The sequence below is a fragment of the Drosophila virilis genome, chromosome 2 (genome assembly GCF_030788295.1).
Source record: "Drosophila virilis strain 15010-1051.87 chromosome 2, Dvir_AGI_RSII-ME, whole genome shotgun sequence".
NCBI classification, from domain to species: domain Eukaryota; kingdom Metazoa; phylum Arthropoda; class Insecta; order Diptera; family Drosophilidae; genus Drosophila; species Drosophila virilis.
Window position 1 is genome coordinate 33,874,615 of NC_091544.1, and position 15,453 is coordinate 33,890,067.

The 15,453-nt window shown below is 35.3% G+C and overlaps 4 protein-coding genes across 5 annotated transcripts; 3 read left to right on the forward strand and 1 right to left on the reverse strand.

The window, feature by feature from the left end:
* Positions 1-353: 353 nt before the first annotated feature.
* Pxt (chorion peroxidase) lies at positions 354-4,060 on the forward strand. Its single transcript, XM_002056729.4, has 7 exons — positions 354-550; positions 1,422-2,627; positions 2,684-3,011; positions 3,094-3,250; positions 3,308-3,466; positions 3,529-3,848; positions 3,915-4,060. Exons 1-7 carry the CDS (start codon positions 421-423, stop codon positions 3,979-3,981), a joined length of 2,367 nt encoding a protein of 788 aa, XP_002056765.2. The 5' UTR covers positions 354-420; the 3' UTR covers positions 3,982-4,060.
* Positions 4,061-4,271: 211 nt separating this feature from the next.
* Atg8b (Autophagy-related 8b) lies at positions 4,272-4,886 on the reverse strand. Its single transcript, XM_002056730.4, has one exon. The coding sequence runs from the start codon at positions 4,751-4,753 to the stop codon at positions 4,376-4,378; it is 378 nt and encodes a 125-aa protein (XP_002056766.2). The 5' UTR covers positions 4,754-4,886; the 3' UTR covers positions 4,272-4,375.
* A 1,756-nt stretch (positions 4,887-6,642) lies between these two features.
* Lgr1 (Leucine-rich repeat-containing G protein-coupled receptor 1) lies at positions 6,643-11,197 on the forward strand. Of its 2 annotated transcripts, XM_032433954.2 has the most exons (17): positions 6,643-7,148; positions 7,287-7,438; positions 7,516-7,590; positions 7,723-7,800; positions 8,473-8,547; positions 8,634-8,699; positions 8,758-8,826; positions 8,885-8,959; positions 9,028-9,145; positions 9,197-9,405; positions 9,457-9,624; positions 9,684-9,836; positions 9,907-10,052; positions 10,110-10,338; positions 10,401-10,596; positions 10,670-10,866; positions 10,930-11,197. In XM_032433954.2, exons 1-17 carry the CDS (start codon positions 6,891-6,893, stop codon positions 11,105-11,107), a joined length of 2,442 nt encoding a protein of 813 aa, XP_032289845.1. In that variant the 5' UTR covers positions 6,643-6,890; the 3' UTR covers positions 11,108-11,197. The 2 variants fall into 2 exon arrangements, with proteins under 2 accessions (XP_032289845.1, XP_032289846.1); XM_032433955.2 differs by lacking the exon at positions 7,723-7,800 and having other exon boundaries at positions 6,644-7,148; positions 10,930-11,196.
* Positions 11,198-12,061: 864 nt separating this feature from the next.
* Positions 12,062-13,071, forward strand: LOC6632945 (uncharacterized). The gene is made up of 3 exons (XM_002056732.4): positions 12,062-12,240; positions 12,300-12,443; positions 12,508-13,071. The coding sequence occupies exons 1-3, from the start codon at positions 12,094-12,096 to the stop codon at positions 12,571-12,573; spliced, it is 357 nt and encodes a 118-aa protein (XP_002056768.1). The 5' UTR covers positions 12,062-12,093; the 3' UTR covers positions 12,574-13,071.
* The last annotated feature ends 2,382 nt before the right edge of the window (positions 13,072-15,453 follow it).

Consider the following 15,453-nt stretch of genomic DNA (forward strand, 5'->3'; position numbering starts at 1 on the left):
AACTATCAATTTTCACAATAGGGAGTATTTAATATCGGTAAAAATATACCGATATCTGTTAATATGTAAATTTCTGATATGCTGTGTTAAATAGCAGTTAATTATCTAATGGGATATGTACCGTCCTTCCAATCATTTGAAAACTTAATAACTTAATTGCCTTGGTTACATATATAAGGGGAAAGACTACATATTCTTAGATTCATGGAACATATATAAACATAATACAAAGTGGGGATTGTATTTTCAATGAAAGTTTTTAAGTATTTAAACAATAGTATATTTTCGGTATTCTTTTTCTTTGAGGTATATTCAACTTTACCATACCTGGTCACATTATTTAAGAAGCACCGTTATGTAGTTGAACTAAATTCATTTCCTGTGCTTGTACATCTGATCCAGTATTCGGGGTCGTCTGAAATGCGGAGCTTATATGTTTTGTTAATGTATTGCCATCTTGTGCATGTACTTGTACAATTTAACTTTGTTGGCGCACTTTCGATACGCAAAAATGATTTGAATGGTGTGGAAGGGCGCAGTCACGATGCGGGTAAGATAAGGTGTTACGTTATAAGGTCTAAGCTGTTAGAAGGTAAAGGTATATATTTAGTATTTGTATTAATATCCAATAAATAATGGCGGATTCATGAACAGTTCCATTTTGAATTATCGCTATCTCACTCTATCGTATACTTTTGACGGTCAAGTTGGACTCTAATGTAGTAGCACACATACATACATATGTACATACAGTATGTCAATAAAGTTTCGATTAGGGAAAACAACGCATTTGTTAGGTTTAGTTGAACGTAAATGTACTTTAAAATGGTAATTTTTTTTCATATCTAATTTATTTCGATTCGCTATTTTAGCATGAGCATAACGCCAGAAAAATAACTTTATCCAAACATTTTATAGAATTAAAAAACTAAAAACAATCAGATTTTATGCTGTCAATAAAAAAACAAACGTTAGAAATTGCAATAGGAAATAACTAGAAAACTCAAACACACAAGAGAAGCAAAACGCATGGGCCTAAATATAACGGGATCGTCCCAAAGCGAACTGCAGAACAATTTACCGTAGCTGTAAAAACACTTTATTGACAGCATAAAATTTGAATGTTTTTAGTTTTTTAATTCTATTAAATGTTCTAGGAAAAATAGCGAATCGAAATAAATTAGATATGAAAAAATATTCCCACTTTAAAGTACAAAGTACATACAGTTCAACTAAACCTACAAAATGCGTTTTTTTGCTAGCCAAAACACTTTATTGACATACTGTACATATAAATTATTTTGCTTAAAAGTATTCGCAAATTTATTCATATGTTTCTATGCATGTGATCTGCATTAGTATGTATGTATGTAGTATATAGTTCGAATGATGTATTCATACACATGGTATATATGTTGCAGATGTCGCTAAAAGTGGATTGCTTAAAATGTGTAAGACTTGCACATCTGTAAAGTGTGTACCACAAATTCAATGTCCCGCTCATGTCCGCATGGGGGACCACGAGAAGCCACAAATTTGCGATCTGCCCGCTGGCAAATTTGGCTATTGCTGCGAAACTGGACAAAACCACACTGCGCCACAAAATAAGGCACGCCGAGCAACGATTCCATCCTTTTTGCCACCTGATGTGCTTGAAGAAGCACGCAAGAATTTTGAGCATTTAATGCACGGAGTTGTCCAAATGCCGGTCCTTCGTGGGCATCCAGATTTTACTCATGGTATTGTTTTTCAATCCACACCCAAAGAAGATTTGCATAATTTTGCATTGTCGAACAGTGCGCTTGAATTGGTAATTGCCAGTCAAGTGTTTGGCAAGAAGGAACAGGTGCCCGTTGATGACCTGATCACAAACAATGTGCCAATTCAATTTTCAAAGACACCGTTGGCTCAGCATTGCCAAACGCGTCCCATTTGCCTAGGTAGACACCATTTTCGGAGTATGGATGGCACTTGTAATAATCCGTTACCGCAACGTTCGCATTGGGGTGCTGCTGGCCAGCCAATGGAGCGTCTGCTTCCCCCAGCCTACGAAGATGGGATTTGGACTCCTCGCGCTCATTCAAGCGATGGAACTGCTTTGTCAAGCGCTCGTGAAATTTCTAGCGCTTTATTTACCGATGTTCATCGACCCCACCCAAAGTACAACCAGTTGATAATGCAATTTGGGCAATTATTGGCCCATGATGTTTCCCAATCGGCTTCGGTGCGCCTCGATGAAAATGGTGGCTTAGTGCAATGTTGCTCGCCGGGAGGCAAAAGCATTTTGCCTCCAGAAAAAAGGCATTTTGCCTGTCTGCCGATACCGGTATCCGAAAACGATGAATTTTATAGCGCGTTTGGTGTGCGCTGTTTGAACTTAGTAAGACTATCACTGGCGCCCAGTGCCGACTGTCAATTGGGCTACGGAAAGCAACGGAGTAAGGTAACCCACTTCTTAGATGCCTCGCCGATATATGGATCTAATGAGGCGTCCGCACGTGACTTGCGCACCTTCCATGGCGGCCGATTACATATGTTTAATGATTTTGGACGTGATTTGCTGCCCCTAACCAGTGATAAGGATGCGTGTGGCAGCGCGGACCCGGGCAACACATGTTTTAAGTCGGGTGAGTGGATCGTTAACTATAAAAACCATAATATATATGTGATTCCATGTTTCAAGGCGATGGTCGCACAAATCAAATTATATCTCTGATCACCCTGCAAATTGTTTTTGCACGTGAACATAATCGCGTTGCGGATATTTTGGCTGAACTAAATCCGACGGCGAACGACGAATGGCTTTATCAAGAGACTCGCCGCATTGTTATTGCAGAGCTACAGCACATTACATATAATGAGTACCTCCCGGCAATTATTGGATCCCAGCAAATGAAAAGGTTTCGTTTAATGCCTCACCGACAGGGATATTCAACCGACTATAACGTAGATGTGAATCCGGCTATTACTAATGAGTTCTCGGGAGCTGCTTTTCGAATGGGTCATTCTAGGCAAGTATTACAGACTATACTGTGTAAAAAATATTAAAAAAAAACTATATTAATCGTAATCTTTACTAACTTTTGTCTTTAGTGTCGACGGCAAATTTCGAATACATGATGAGGTCATTAATATTCCGGATGTTATGTTTAATCCTTCTCGCATGCGCAAGCGAGAGTTCTACGATGATATGCTACAAACACTTTACACGCAGCCAATGCAACAAGTCGACAGTTCTATTACACAGGGTGTAAGTGTAATAAAACTATTAAAGTAGCCAACAAGCATTCATTTCCTTAAATCATAGCTCAGTAGATTTCTTTTTCGCGGCCACAGTCCGTTTGGATTAGATTTGGCCGCAATTAATATACAACGGGGTCGCGACCAGGGCCTGCGCTCTTATAATGACTACCTTGAAGTAATGGGAGCTCCAAAGTTGAAACATTTTGGTCAGCTTCCGAAGGATGTGAGTATTTGTGGCGATTACTTTTTAGATGTAAATATCTCAACATTCTTGAATCTTCATAGATTGGCGAAAAACTTGCTCGGGTCTATAGGACGCCTGATGATATTGATTTATGGGTGGGCGGCTTACTGGAAAAAGCTGTTGAAGATGGTATCGTTGGGATTACTTTTGCGGAAATTATTGCCGACCAGTTTGCTCGTTTTAAGCATGGAGATCGGTATTACTACGAATATAATGATAAGGTAAATCCAGCAGCATTTAGACCAGCTCAACTGCAGGAAGTGCGAAAGGCCACCATTGGACGTTTGATCTGTGATAATGCCGATCACTTGACATTACATTCGGTGCCTTTGGCTGGATTCGTACTCGCCGATTATCCTGGGTAAGCCGATAATTTCGATGATTAGCCGATTAGCGATTAACCCCATTTCAAATCATCTTTTTGCAGTAATAGGCTAATTAGTTGCGATGATTCAAACCTTCCTACAGTTGATTTAAATATGTGGCGTGCCTAAATAATGCTCATATAGCACTTTTTTAACTTGTAGTTGCCTGATTTGATTGTTTTCAAATATACATTTTAATTAATATAAAGTTAACGTTTCCTTTCTTACCCTCAACTTTAAATACCATAGCTTAAAATCGTATGAAGTGAATTTGTGAAGGCATCATTTAAAATATTCAGAAATTTTCATAAATCTTAATAAAACAAGTCTATGCGTTCGAGGCTCTGAGGGGCTCTCCAGAAATACAGATGCATAATATAAATCTTATTAAAGTTGTGATTTAACTACTCTAGAAAATTGTTCTAATGACAAAATATTTTATTGAAGGACTGCAATTTTTGTAAACCAAATAACATTTTGAATTGTTAACCATTCCGGAAGATAATTTAGCAGCATTAGCAATCTAAGTCTCATATTTTTCATGTCCGTAGACATTCTCATCGGAGTAAGCCATATACAAGAAAAAGTCCTTATCACGGTGCTCATGGTACAATAGTCCCATTGAAGCCGATGTCGGAGGAATGACACTGTTGACGAAGAAAAACAGAGCGTCATCCGGCCGAAGATTTATGCGTTTACGGATAAGAAAGTAGAACTGGCCAACTGTCAGATCATTAGGAACCAAATATTTCTTTTTATCCAGAGCTGCATGACGTGTCTTTGGTGCCTTTTCCACGATAACAGGTACGCGATCAGGATACTTTCTGCGTATTTTGTCCCCTTCTGCTCGTCGCTTTTCAAATGAGTGATCCTTCTTAAACTGGAAATTCACATTCATCATGGAAATTGTATTAGCAATTAAACCAAAAATAATAGCAGTTAAAATTTTTGTAAATGAGTGCTGCTGCTCAGATTGATGATGATTTTGGTTTGCGCTTCGTTCAAAATTTGTGATTGTTATGTGGGTTACATATTTGAAATTTGGAATTTTAAAAGCTCACTATGTTAAAGGCTTTTAAGCATGTACAAAGAGCAATACTATTTGGGCTACCCTGACAGAGCTGGCTACTAAGTAGGCCCATGAAAACGAAAGCTTTTACCAAAGCAACAGTAAAAGTTATACACCTACGGAAAGCTTAAATCAAAAGCCTTGGAGTTTTATAAGTATAGCCCGTTAGCTTTAAGAGCTTATTTTCTCAACATATACTAGCCGTAATAGGTTGGATGTGCTCTCTGCGTTCGCTCGGTTTCATCACTCGGCTTGCTTTGATATATATATAGACGATGTCGTGTAGCGCCTCTGTGATTTTTACATTTCTGATTTCCGGCTTCCATTGAAGCTGCTCTTGCTAATCAGATATTTCAGTTGTGGCTATTCAACAGGTGTATAAGGTCGTCTACGGTAAAACGGTTCGAGACGAAAGTTGAGAGAGATACCAAAATTTTGCACAACGAGCTGCATAAAGTTTCTTGCGCCAGGCAGCATTAAAAATCTGTAATTTAATATAACTGCGATTAATAGAAATGCCTGTGTAATTGAATACATTGGCATCAAAATAAGAGCACTCCAAATAATTAATATGCAAGGAATAACTAAACAAGAATTCAACAAAGTTTCGTAGACAAAATACAAAATCGCCATGTGCATATGCACAATTTTGCACTTCCCACGTAAACTTTGGTCAGCGGAGGTCAAATGTAAATGAAATCCTACCATAGTTTTTGGCTACGGCGAGGCATTTAAAATTTATTGACTTCGATACTGAATAAAAAAAAAATTGTGAATAATGTACATTAATAAAGTAGTGGTAAGTTTTATACTTGTATAAAAATCCAAAGCTGTTACAAATCAAGTTGAAGAAGAACGTGTATATATTTTGTATAAATTCTGTTTTAAAAATCATGTCTTATGTATTTCATTTAATTCTACGAATGTTCGACTAAACAGATTTAACTGATGTAATAAAAATAAGTTATTCGTAACTTGTAATCAATAGTTTGCCTAGCTGAGGAAATCTGCGACTTAAATCATTTTAGTCTCAAAGACTTCATAAATATTTGTGTACTTAAGTAGAAAATTAAGCGCAATAGAGCTTTTTTTCAGTAAAATAAAGAAATAAATGAAAGCGATGCCGACATTTGTGTGTCTATTTCTACATTTTTAATTAACAAATATTTGTTTGTTAAATATGCACAGTTTGCCTTTGTCTTGCTAGGGATTATAATGATAAAACTATTTAGCATGCGTGTAAATATAATACATATAACATATGCGGATAAATATTATCAGATTTAATTTGTCCACTTCCTCTCTAAGTTCATTTTGATGGTAAAAATAGGAAAGGTTAATAATGTCAAAAGCTGACGGCACTCGTGTCTCAAACACCCCCATTGTTCTATTAGGCAAAATACTTGCATAGCCTTGTTTGCTTTTATAATTATAGTGAAGATATTCGTATTCGGTCGCAGTTTGCATGTTAAACAACATTCACGGAATCGAATCATAACTATATAAATTGAAAAGTCAATCAAACATGTCGTCGACATACGTGAAATTTTAATTCACAGCTTCATCAATAGGTGCAAAATTGTTCAGGCTCTGTTTTGTGAATTCGTTGTTGGCTTTTTAGGTATATATATAAATACACATTTACACACACACAGACACACATATATAAATAAATATACTATGTATGAACTCGAACCTAATGTCTGTCAAACTTTATGGAAAATTAAAACTTAGAAATGTTTCTTAACTAATTACACTAATGTACACTAAACTAAAGCAAACGAATTTTTTTATTTTAATCATACGTTTTAGCGGAGCAATGAATTTACACCTAGTCGCACTATAATGCAACTAACAAAATGAACCAACAGACGACATCTGACAAAACTAGCACATATAGCTACACTAAGCCGAGGAAAGGAAAGCTTCAAGATAATAAGAATAATATTAAACGTGCACTTGAACAAAAATGAAGTGCATGGTAATAATATCCCAGTTGGATTTCTTAACATTCATTTTGCTTTCACTGGCCCATGGCACCCGTCAAGCAAATACTAATTGTCATGATAACAACAACGGTTTTAATACCGTTTTTAATAATCTGTCGATTGATAATGGTAATGAAACTGATATGTCCGTCATAATGACACAGGCGCCAACCATGTCAACGAATCCGACGAGTGATGCTTCCGTTTGGAAGTGTTGCTGCTGGGAAGCAACTAATCAGGTAAGTGCCAGTCGATTGCATAAGCATTTAATAATTCCAAGGGGTACGCACACAGTTCATTATTATGCGATGTTCAAAATATTTGCTTTAAGCCGTGTAACTTTTTAATATATTTTATTAAATTGTATTTTTTAACAGAATGAGTTTGAGTGCCGCTGCGAGGGCGAAGCGCTGACACGTGTGCCACAAACATTAAAGTTGCCTCTACTAAGGCTCACAATTGCATCAGCGGGCTTGCCACGGTTGCGGTCGATGGGTTTGAAGGTGTATGCTACCACATTATTGGATGTGTGAGTAATACTAAAATCCAGTAAATTAAATAAACATATTTAAATACAATACATATGCCATATTTGTTTCCTTGCAGTGCCTTTATAGACTGTCTGCAACTTGAAGCTATACAGAACGGAGCTTTCTCAAACTTGACATTTCTCCGCACCATGTATGTCTATGTGAAAGCAATGTTTATCATACATTATCAATATATTGTAAATTACCATTATATATACTGTATATCGTAAATTACTATTACATATATGGTATATCGTAAATTACCATTTTATATTATTTATAGCTATATTTCAAATGCTCCAAAACTAACTTACCTACCCAAAAATGTATTTGAGGGAATTTCCGACACTATTGAAATTATGTAAGTAAAAACCCTTAATTCGCGAGGACATAGCGTTAGAAATAATTGTCTTATCACAACATAAGAAAAATATCCATTATTTGTATATTCAGCTTGAGCTGGTTAAAATGGATGTATGTTTTTAAGTCACATAGTTTGGTGAGAGTCTCAAATCCAAAGCTGTCGTTTTACAGGTGATTAGCATAGTTCACATTTACGTATATCAAACAAGCTAGCTGAATATAGATATACAATTCGACTCTGTAGCAATTATTAGATATAACTTTGTATAATGAAGCTGTGCGAATTTGGAATACTGAACATAATCGCAACTTTGACAATTCATATTCTTGATCATCATCAACTCCGAGCTGTCTGCATACCAGCTCCATATGTCCACTAATATGACCGTCTGTATACGCATGGCGAGATATGAAAGACAATGAAAGTAATAGACTCAAACTTACAATGTCTTGCGTTTAGCCTATTGGGATGATTTGCAGCAGCAGCTCTTTTCATTACAGAGATGTCAGTTTTCGCAAGTTAGTTATTTAAGCAGAACAATTATATTTCATTATTAAGATTCCCCATTTACCTTCATTTACCTAAAACAAGAAATAATAGCTATTTTCGAAAATGTTAAGTTTAAAGCTATATAAACACCTTCAATTGTACATTAACCTTTTTGTTTAGACGCATTATAAACAGCGGTTTAACAAGTGTGCCCGATTTTGGATATTTACCACCCAATAATATATTACAAATGATGTAAGTGCCCATATTATGGAATTGTTTTATTTCTGTATAAATTGAATAAGTTTTAACTCAACATTGATTTATATTTATGCATATAGAGATCTCGATAACAATCAAATTTCTCGAATTGATTCAAAATCTATTCAAGTAAAGACTGCACAATTGTAAGTTTAAGCTTATATTGATATTGCCCAAACTAATTGTACTGTTTTGATTCATAAGTGTTTTAGCAAATAACGACATACATTTCATTGATGATTCTGCCTTTTTGGGTTCGAAAATAGCTAAACTGTAAGTTAATTGCAAAGAATATTATCAATAATAACTTCTTGTATAACACATATTACAGTTCATTGAAGGATAATCGCAGGCTTACCGACGTTCACCCGAATGCATTTTACGGTATAATTGATATAACAGAACTGTAAGTAATTTAAATATTTCACATTAAAATATACCAACAGTGATATGCATACTTCCAATTAACCATAGAGATCTCTCAAGCACATCTTTAGTCAGCTTGCCATCAGCTGGACTACAAACCGTCGAAGTATTATACATAATCAATACGCATACTTTGAAAACAATACCCTCCATATACAATTTTCAGGTATATACATTTGCACATTTTCTTTTCTTTTTTACTCATTTTTTATTACAGAACTTACAGAGAGCCCACTTAACGCACTCATTCCATTGCTGTGCTTTTCAATTCCCTTCGAGGCATGATCCCAAGAGGCATGCTGAACGCTTACAGGAATTACAAAAATGGAGAGAACAATGCAATGTTGAACGGGATTTATATCGGGATGTCGACAAGAAGCTGAAAAAAAACACATCCGTGAAAGATACGGCAGGAGTGCATTATACGTACGTTTGATCAATATCTCTAATTAACCAAATATTTATGGGCCTTTATAGAAACCAAAGTGGAACTGCTACAGATAATCTACTGACTGACGCAGCTTCCAATTCGTATGACTACATGGCTGATTCCACAATGAACAATATTGGAATTTTTCATGAGCAAATTACAATAAATCCAGATGACAACCAATTGGCTGAGTATTGCGGAAACTTCACATTTAGGTAAGCGTTTCTTATTATGTAATGGCTACTTATTTATTAAAGTACATTTATTAATGCAGAAACCCAGATATCCAGTGTTTTCCCATGCCAAATGCCCTAAATCCATGTGAAGACGTCATGGGATATCAGTGGCTGCGAATATCTGTTTGGATTGTAGTTGCATTAGCTATTGTTGGTAATTTGGCGGTTCTCACTGTCACACTATCTATTAAGTAAGTGTTTACTCGTCAATGATTTGATTTATTTGCATTTCATCATCATCGATTATTTTTTTTTGTAAAGATCAGAGAGTCCATCAGTGCCACGCTTCCTAATATGTCACCTTGCTTTTGCCGACTTATGTTTGGGTCTCTATTTGCTGCTTATCGCTTCAATTGATGCACATTCAATGGGCGAATATTTTAACTATGCATTTGATTGGCAGTACGGTTAGTAGTTCTCTAATGTTAATTAGATTTTAGATAATTATTTTGTCATTTACACAGGATTGGGCTGCAAGATAGCCGGGTTCTTAACCGTGTTCGCCAGTCATCTGTCGATCTTTACTTTGACTATTATTACAATTGAACGCTGGTTTGCGATCACGCATGCAATGTACCTAAATAAGCGTATCACATTACGTCAGGCTGCTGGAATTATGTTAACGGGTTGGATTTACTCCATAATTATGTCTTCATTGCCCTTGTTTGGTATAAGTAATTATTCATCTACCAGGTGAGGTGTTTTTGACTGCATTCTATTGTTTCACTGTTTGTTTTAAATGTGACCTAATTTAGCATTTGCCTGCCAATGGAGATACGCGATATATACGATTCCATATATTTGATATTGATTTTGGGTTGCAATTTCGTGGCGTTCACAATTATAGCCATATGCTATTCACAAATATATCTTTCTCTCGGGCAAGAAACGCGTCGTGCACGACGTAACAATCCGGGCGAAATGAGTGTTGCTAAGAAAATGTTACTTTTGGTAAGTTTGTCATAAACATTTAACGAAAGCTTAACTAATTTTAAATTAATTGGGCGTTTTTCTATTTTTACAGGTATTTATTAATTTTACTTGTGGGGCGCCAATTGCTTTTTTTGGTCTTACTGCATTGGCTGGGTGCCCGTTGATTAATGTTACAAAATCGAAAATATTACTAGTCTTCTTTTATCCCTTGAATTCGTGTGCGGATCCATATTTGTATGCCATCCTAACATCTCAGTATCAACAGGATTTATTGACTTTCTTGTCCAAGTATGTATCCGAATCTAAAGTATCTAAACATCCCACACGATGAATGCACAATTAATCCAACAGATTGGGCATTTGTCGCCAAAACGCACTCAAATATAAGCACAGCGATTCGTTGCATGGAACTTCACATTACACTATTCGCGGGTCGATTGAACAGCAAAGTTCACTTTGCCAAAAACCCCAACAAGAGGGGGCCGCGGAGACACAAACAATGCTAAAGAATAATGAGGATTATGTGTAAATGATTTATTTATCAATATACTTTTAATGGTTCTGCGTGTAATCTTTAGTTTATCTTGGGTGGGTTATATTGCAGAATTCTGCATCCAATCCAATAAATCGCCTTGTCTATAAATTTGTTAAATGTTTTAAAAATGATCCTGGTGTTGTTTTATAGATGTTTTATGTGCTAGTACCTCTTTCAGAATATATTTTGGTGATAAAACTCATAGCATATCCACTGATTTATATTAGTCTTTACACTATTTGACAATTCTTGCATTTCTTTCAGTGAAGTGAATACATTTTTATGCGTTCTTTTTTACATAAATATAGATACCAGCGAGTATTTGTGCTAAGAATTTTGAATATTATCTTATATTATTACACCAAGTACACGCCCTGGAAAAATTAAAATCGATCCGTACCATTGAGATCTCCACTTCTATTTAAAAAATATGTTTAAAAAGTATTTATTGAGTTTTTATGTAGAGCTTTGCAAATAAGTTTAATGAAAAAAGGAAAAAACTTAAGATTTCATAAAAAAAATCGTTGAATCACATTTTCCCCCGAGGAGGCTTGGATTCTGCTAAAAGTGCGAAATGCGTCTCAAATCACTTTTCATATAGATCTTTGGGTATAAATTAGAGTGCAAAACGTCACCCATCAAATCTGTGACCTCCATTTCCGTCAAGGAGGAATGCATTTTTCGAAAAGTGAGTAACTGGACACAGATCTTTGAAAATGAGTTTTTTAAAAGCTTGTTTCAAGAAGGATTGCATTTGTCCAAAAGTGTTTAAACGATTTTGAACAGATATTTGAAAATGAGTTTTTTAAAAGTCTGTTACCAGATGCTTCGGTAGTTGTGAATAGGCTTTTTGGTATTATATTTTAATAAGGAATACCATTATTGTGTTTACTGTCACCTCTATGTAAAAAAAAATACCAAACGAACGAATATTAAATGATAAATACCAAGATTCGTTAACGGTTGACAGTCGAGCAAACATGTCACGTCTTTCAGATATATTAGGTATAATCGTTATCATACAAATTGCTTTATGTGGTTCAGAAAATTTTAGGAATAATAAACCTCTATCTAGGGCAGCAACTTTTCATTTTCCTGAGTACGCGTACAAAGAAACGAGCAAAAATGTATGTATAACATGAAGAGAGACTATTGATTTTTCAAATAATTGTCATTTTTTTTTTAGGAAATCACCTATCACGATTACGAGCTAGCCTGTGGACAAAACTCACTATGTGTCAATGCCAATTTAGCTATGGTTTCCAAATTAAACTGCCTAAGACAATGTATATCACAATCTTGCTATCAAGATATATATGCTTTTGATGAGGTATGCATTATGAATTCAACTCATATTTAACAACATAAATATTCAATGTTGTTCTTTTATGCAGCTCGAAGAAGGTGAAATCGACGTCAGAACGAATTCATTTAAGGGTTGCGTTATACAACGTATGTAGCACAAGGCCCCAATCCTATATCGATTGTACTTCACTAACTACCTGCAGGAACTACAATGGAAGATTTCCGAGTATATTTATAAATGGATATAAATTCTCTATTTTCAAATGCCTATATATACAATTTCAAATTTCTAATGGTTTTCGAAAACGAAATCCCTCTTACTAAAAATTAGTGACTATAAAAAATAGTCAAATTCAGTTTTTTATTTTTATTCCAAAGACTTGAGTCAGATATATCCACTGAAACAGTAAACGGATCGTCTATCAGCAATATTTTAGACTATTAAGTGATAAAATGGAAACATGTTTAAGTAGGAAAGATTGGCGCCGTCGGCGAACGTCGTCTAATGTCAAAATAATTAATCAATAAATAAAATAAATAAATAAAAAAGCTTAGAGCTTTTATACGTACTTTATACGCCAATAAAAAGTGTTGCATGCACAAGTTAGTACAATTACGATTAAATGGTTATGCTAAAATGCACATGCTTATAATATATTATATTTTTTATATACATATATAAAACTGTTTCTCATTACTGACTGACTGACTGATTTGTGATCAACGCACAGCCCAAACCGTAAGAGCTAGGAAGCTGGAGTTACCTTATGTGATGAAGGTACACGCTAAGGCGGGGTTTCGGGAAATTCCACCCGCATTTATGGAAAAATCGCGAAAAACGTTTGTACGATTCTTATAACCTACCATCCGATCGGCTTTAAGCTCAATTTCAAACATGTTTGTTCAAATTCGTTTGAAAGTGTTTCTCACTTTTGCAAAAATGTATTCCTCCTTGATGGAAATGGGGGTCAAAGATTTGGTGGATGACGTTTCGCACTCAAATTCATTTTCATTTTCTATATGACGTGTCTTCGTATGAGTCGTGCTTCACATTTCCTCGGTAGAAATGCGATTCCAAATTTCTTCATTAGAAATGCGATTCAAAGAGTTTTTGGGCGCAGTTTTAAGTGTTGTTCGATTAACCTCAGAGATCTACATAATAACTTAATATACGTGGATACGTGTTTCAACGATTTGGAAATTCCACCAGCAAGAGTGTTAAATTGGAAAAAAAGGTTTGTATAAAAGCTGTTTATTTACTGTCCGATCAGTTTCAAAATATTTTTAAGCCTTTTTGAGAACATATATTTTATACGGGCATGGCCGGGCTATACCGAGCTATATACAAACAATTATACTTGCAAGAATAAAGTTTAATTGCATACGTTTAAGTGTTTGTTTCTCTTTTTATACCCTGAACCCATTAAAAATGGGTATATTGTATTTGTGCAAAATCCAAATGTATGTAACAGGCAGAAGGAAGCATCTCCGACCCCATAAAGTATATATATTCTTAATTAGTACCAATAACGGAGTCGATCTAGCCATGTTCGTCTGTCTGTCCGTCCGTCTATCCGTCCGTATGTATGAACGCAAGGATCTTAGATACTATAAGACCTAGAGACTAGAAAATTTAGGACCTCCTAATCCATGCGCATGCAAGTTTGTCTCCGATAATCGCTAAATTACTCCGGTTCCAAGTTATCGATATCGAATTACTGTTTTTTGAACAAATTGGGTAAATTATGAGAGCTAGAGTCCCCAAAAGTGATATGTTTACTCCAGAATATATATCAAGTATCTTTCATTTTATATCTATCGCCACCTCCCTGCTACCACGATAGCTATAAATCAAGTTAATAACCTAACTTATATTGCCCACCACATTAAGCCACAATTTTAATGCAGTTGACTTTTAGAGAACACGCAAATATTTTATGGTACAATAAGATATACTGTAGAAAATTTCATGAAGATCGGTTAAGAAACACGTGTTTGCGACACCATCGCAAATTGCACGAATTTATGTATACCTGTACACACAATTCAAGCGCGTCTGCTTCGAATTATATTAACACTTCTGCAATTGCTATTGTATTGCTTTCTGTGCTCCTATTTTAATTCGTTTTTCTCTCAAAAGGACTCAGTTGTGTGTGTGACTGCTGAGTAGAGGCGGTGGCAAGTGGTGTTGTCTGTCGCGAGTTCGAGACCTACCGAGGAAACTATTTATTTTTGATTTTGTGACTGGTGTGGCTGTTGAATAGAGACGGCGGAAAGTAGAGAGTTAAGTTGCGAGTTTCTGCAACTTCCCTGCCAAGGGAACTTCTTTATTTTTTGTATTTTATTTTTGTAACTAATAAAGCAAAAGACCTCGTAGCGCGTACTGAATTTGGTTATGGAATGAGAGAGCTCAGGGTATCCCCTGGTCGGGAGCTCCCGACTAGAACTTCTTACTTGTTAACATACTGCATTATGCCATTTGCATGCGATAATGTAGGTATTAAACTCGACCGGCATTATCAATGGCACATATGTAGTATATTGTTCGTGAAAGTACACATACACGTACGCGACATTATGTCGTTTATTAATCAAATATATATTATTGTATGCCTATTTGTTATTGATTAAAAATAACCAATAGTATTTATTATCAGAAATAGCAATGTAGTGGTATTTCAGACTATGGATGTAATATTTTACTGTTCAAATAAAGGGTAAATATTAACGTTTATTATATACATTTTATAAATTATTCTTTTTGGATATGTTGTCGGTCAAATATAACTATATTGTTTATAGACATTTTTGAGCATAACGTTGTGTTTGGTTACATCATTTTTATACGGCGAACACATTCAAAATGCTAATCTTAAATTGTCTAAGTGTATGTAACAGATCCTATTCAAGTACACTTTTTTTTATACCCTGAGCCCGGTAATTTTTTAATTTTTTTTATTTTTCTTTTCCAAAAAATTAGAGCAACAAAACCTTTGTAATTACCCAAGTAATTCATATTGTCAAACAAGTGGACA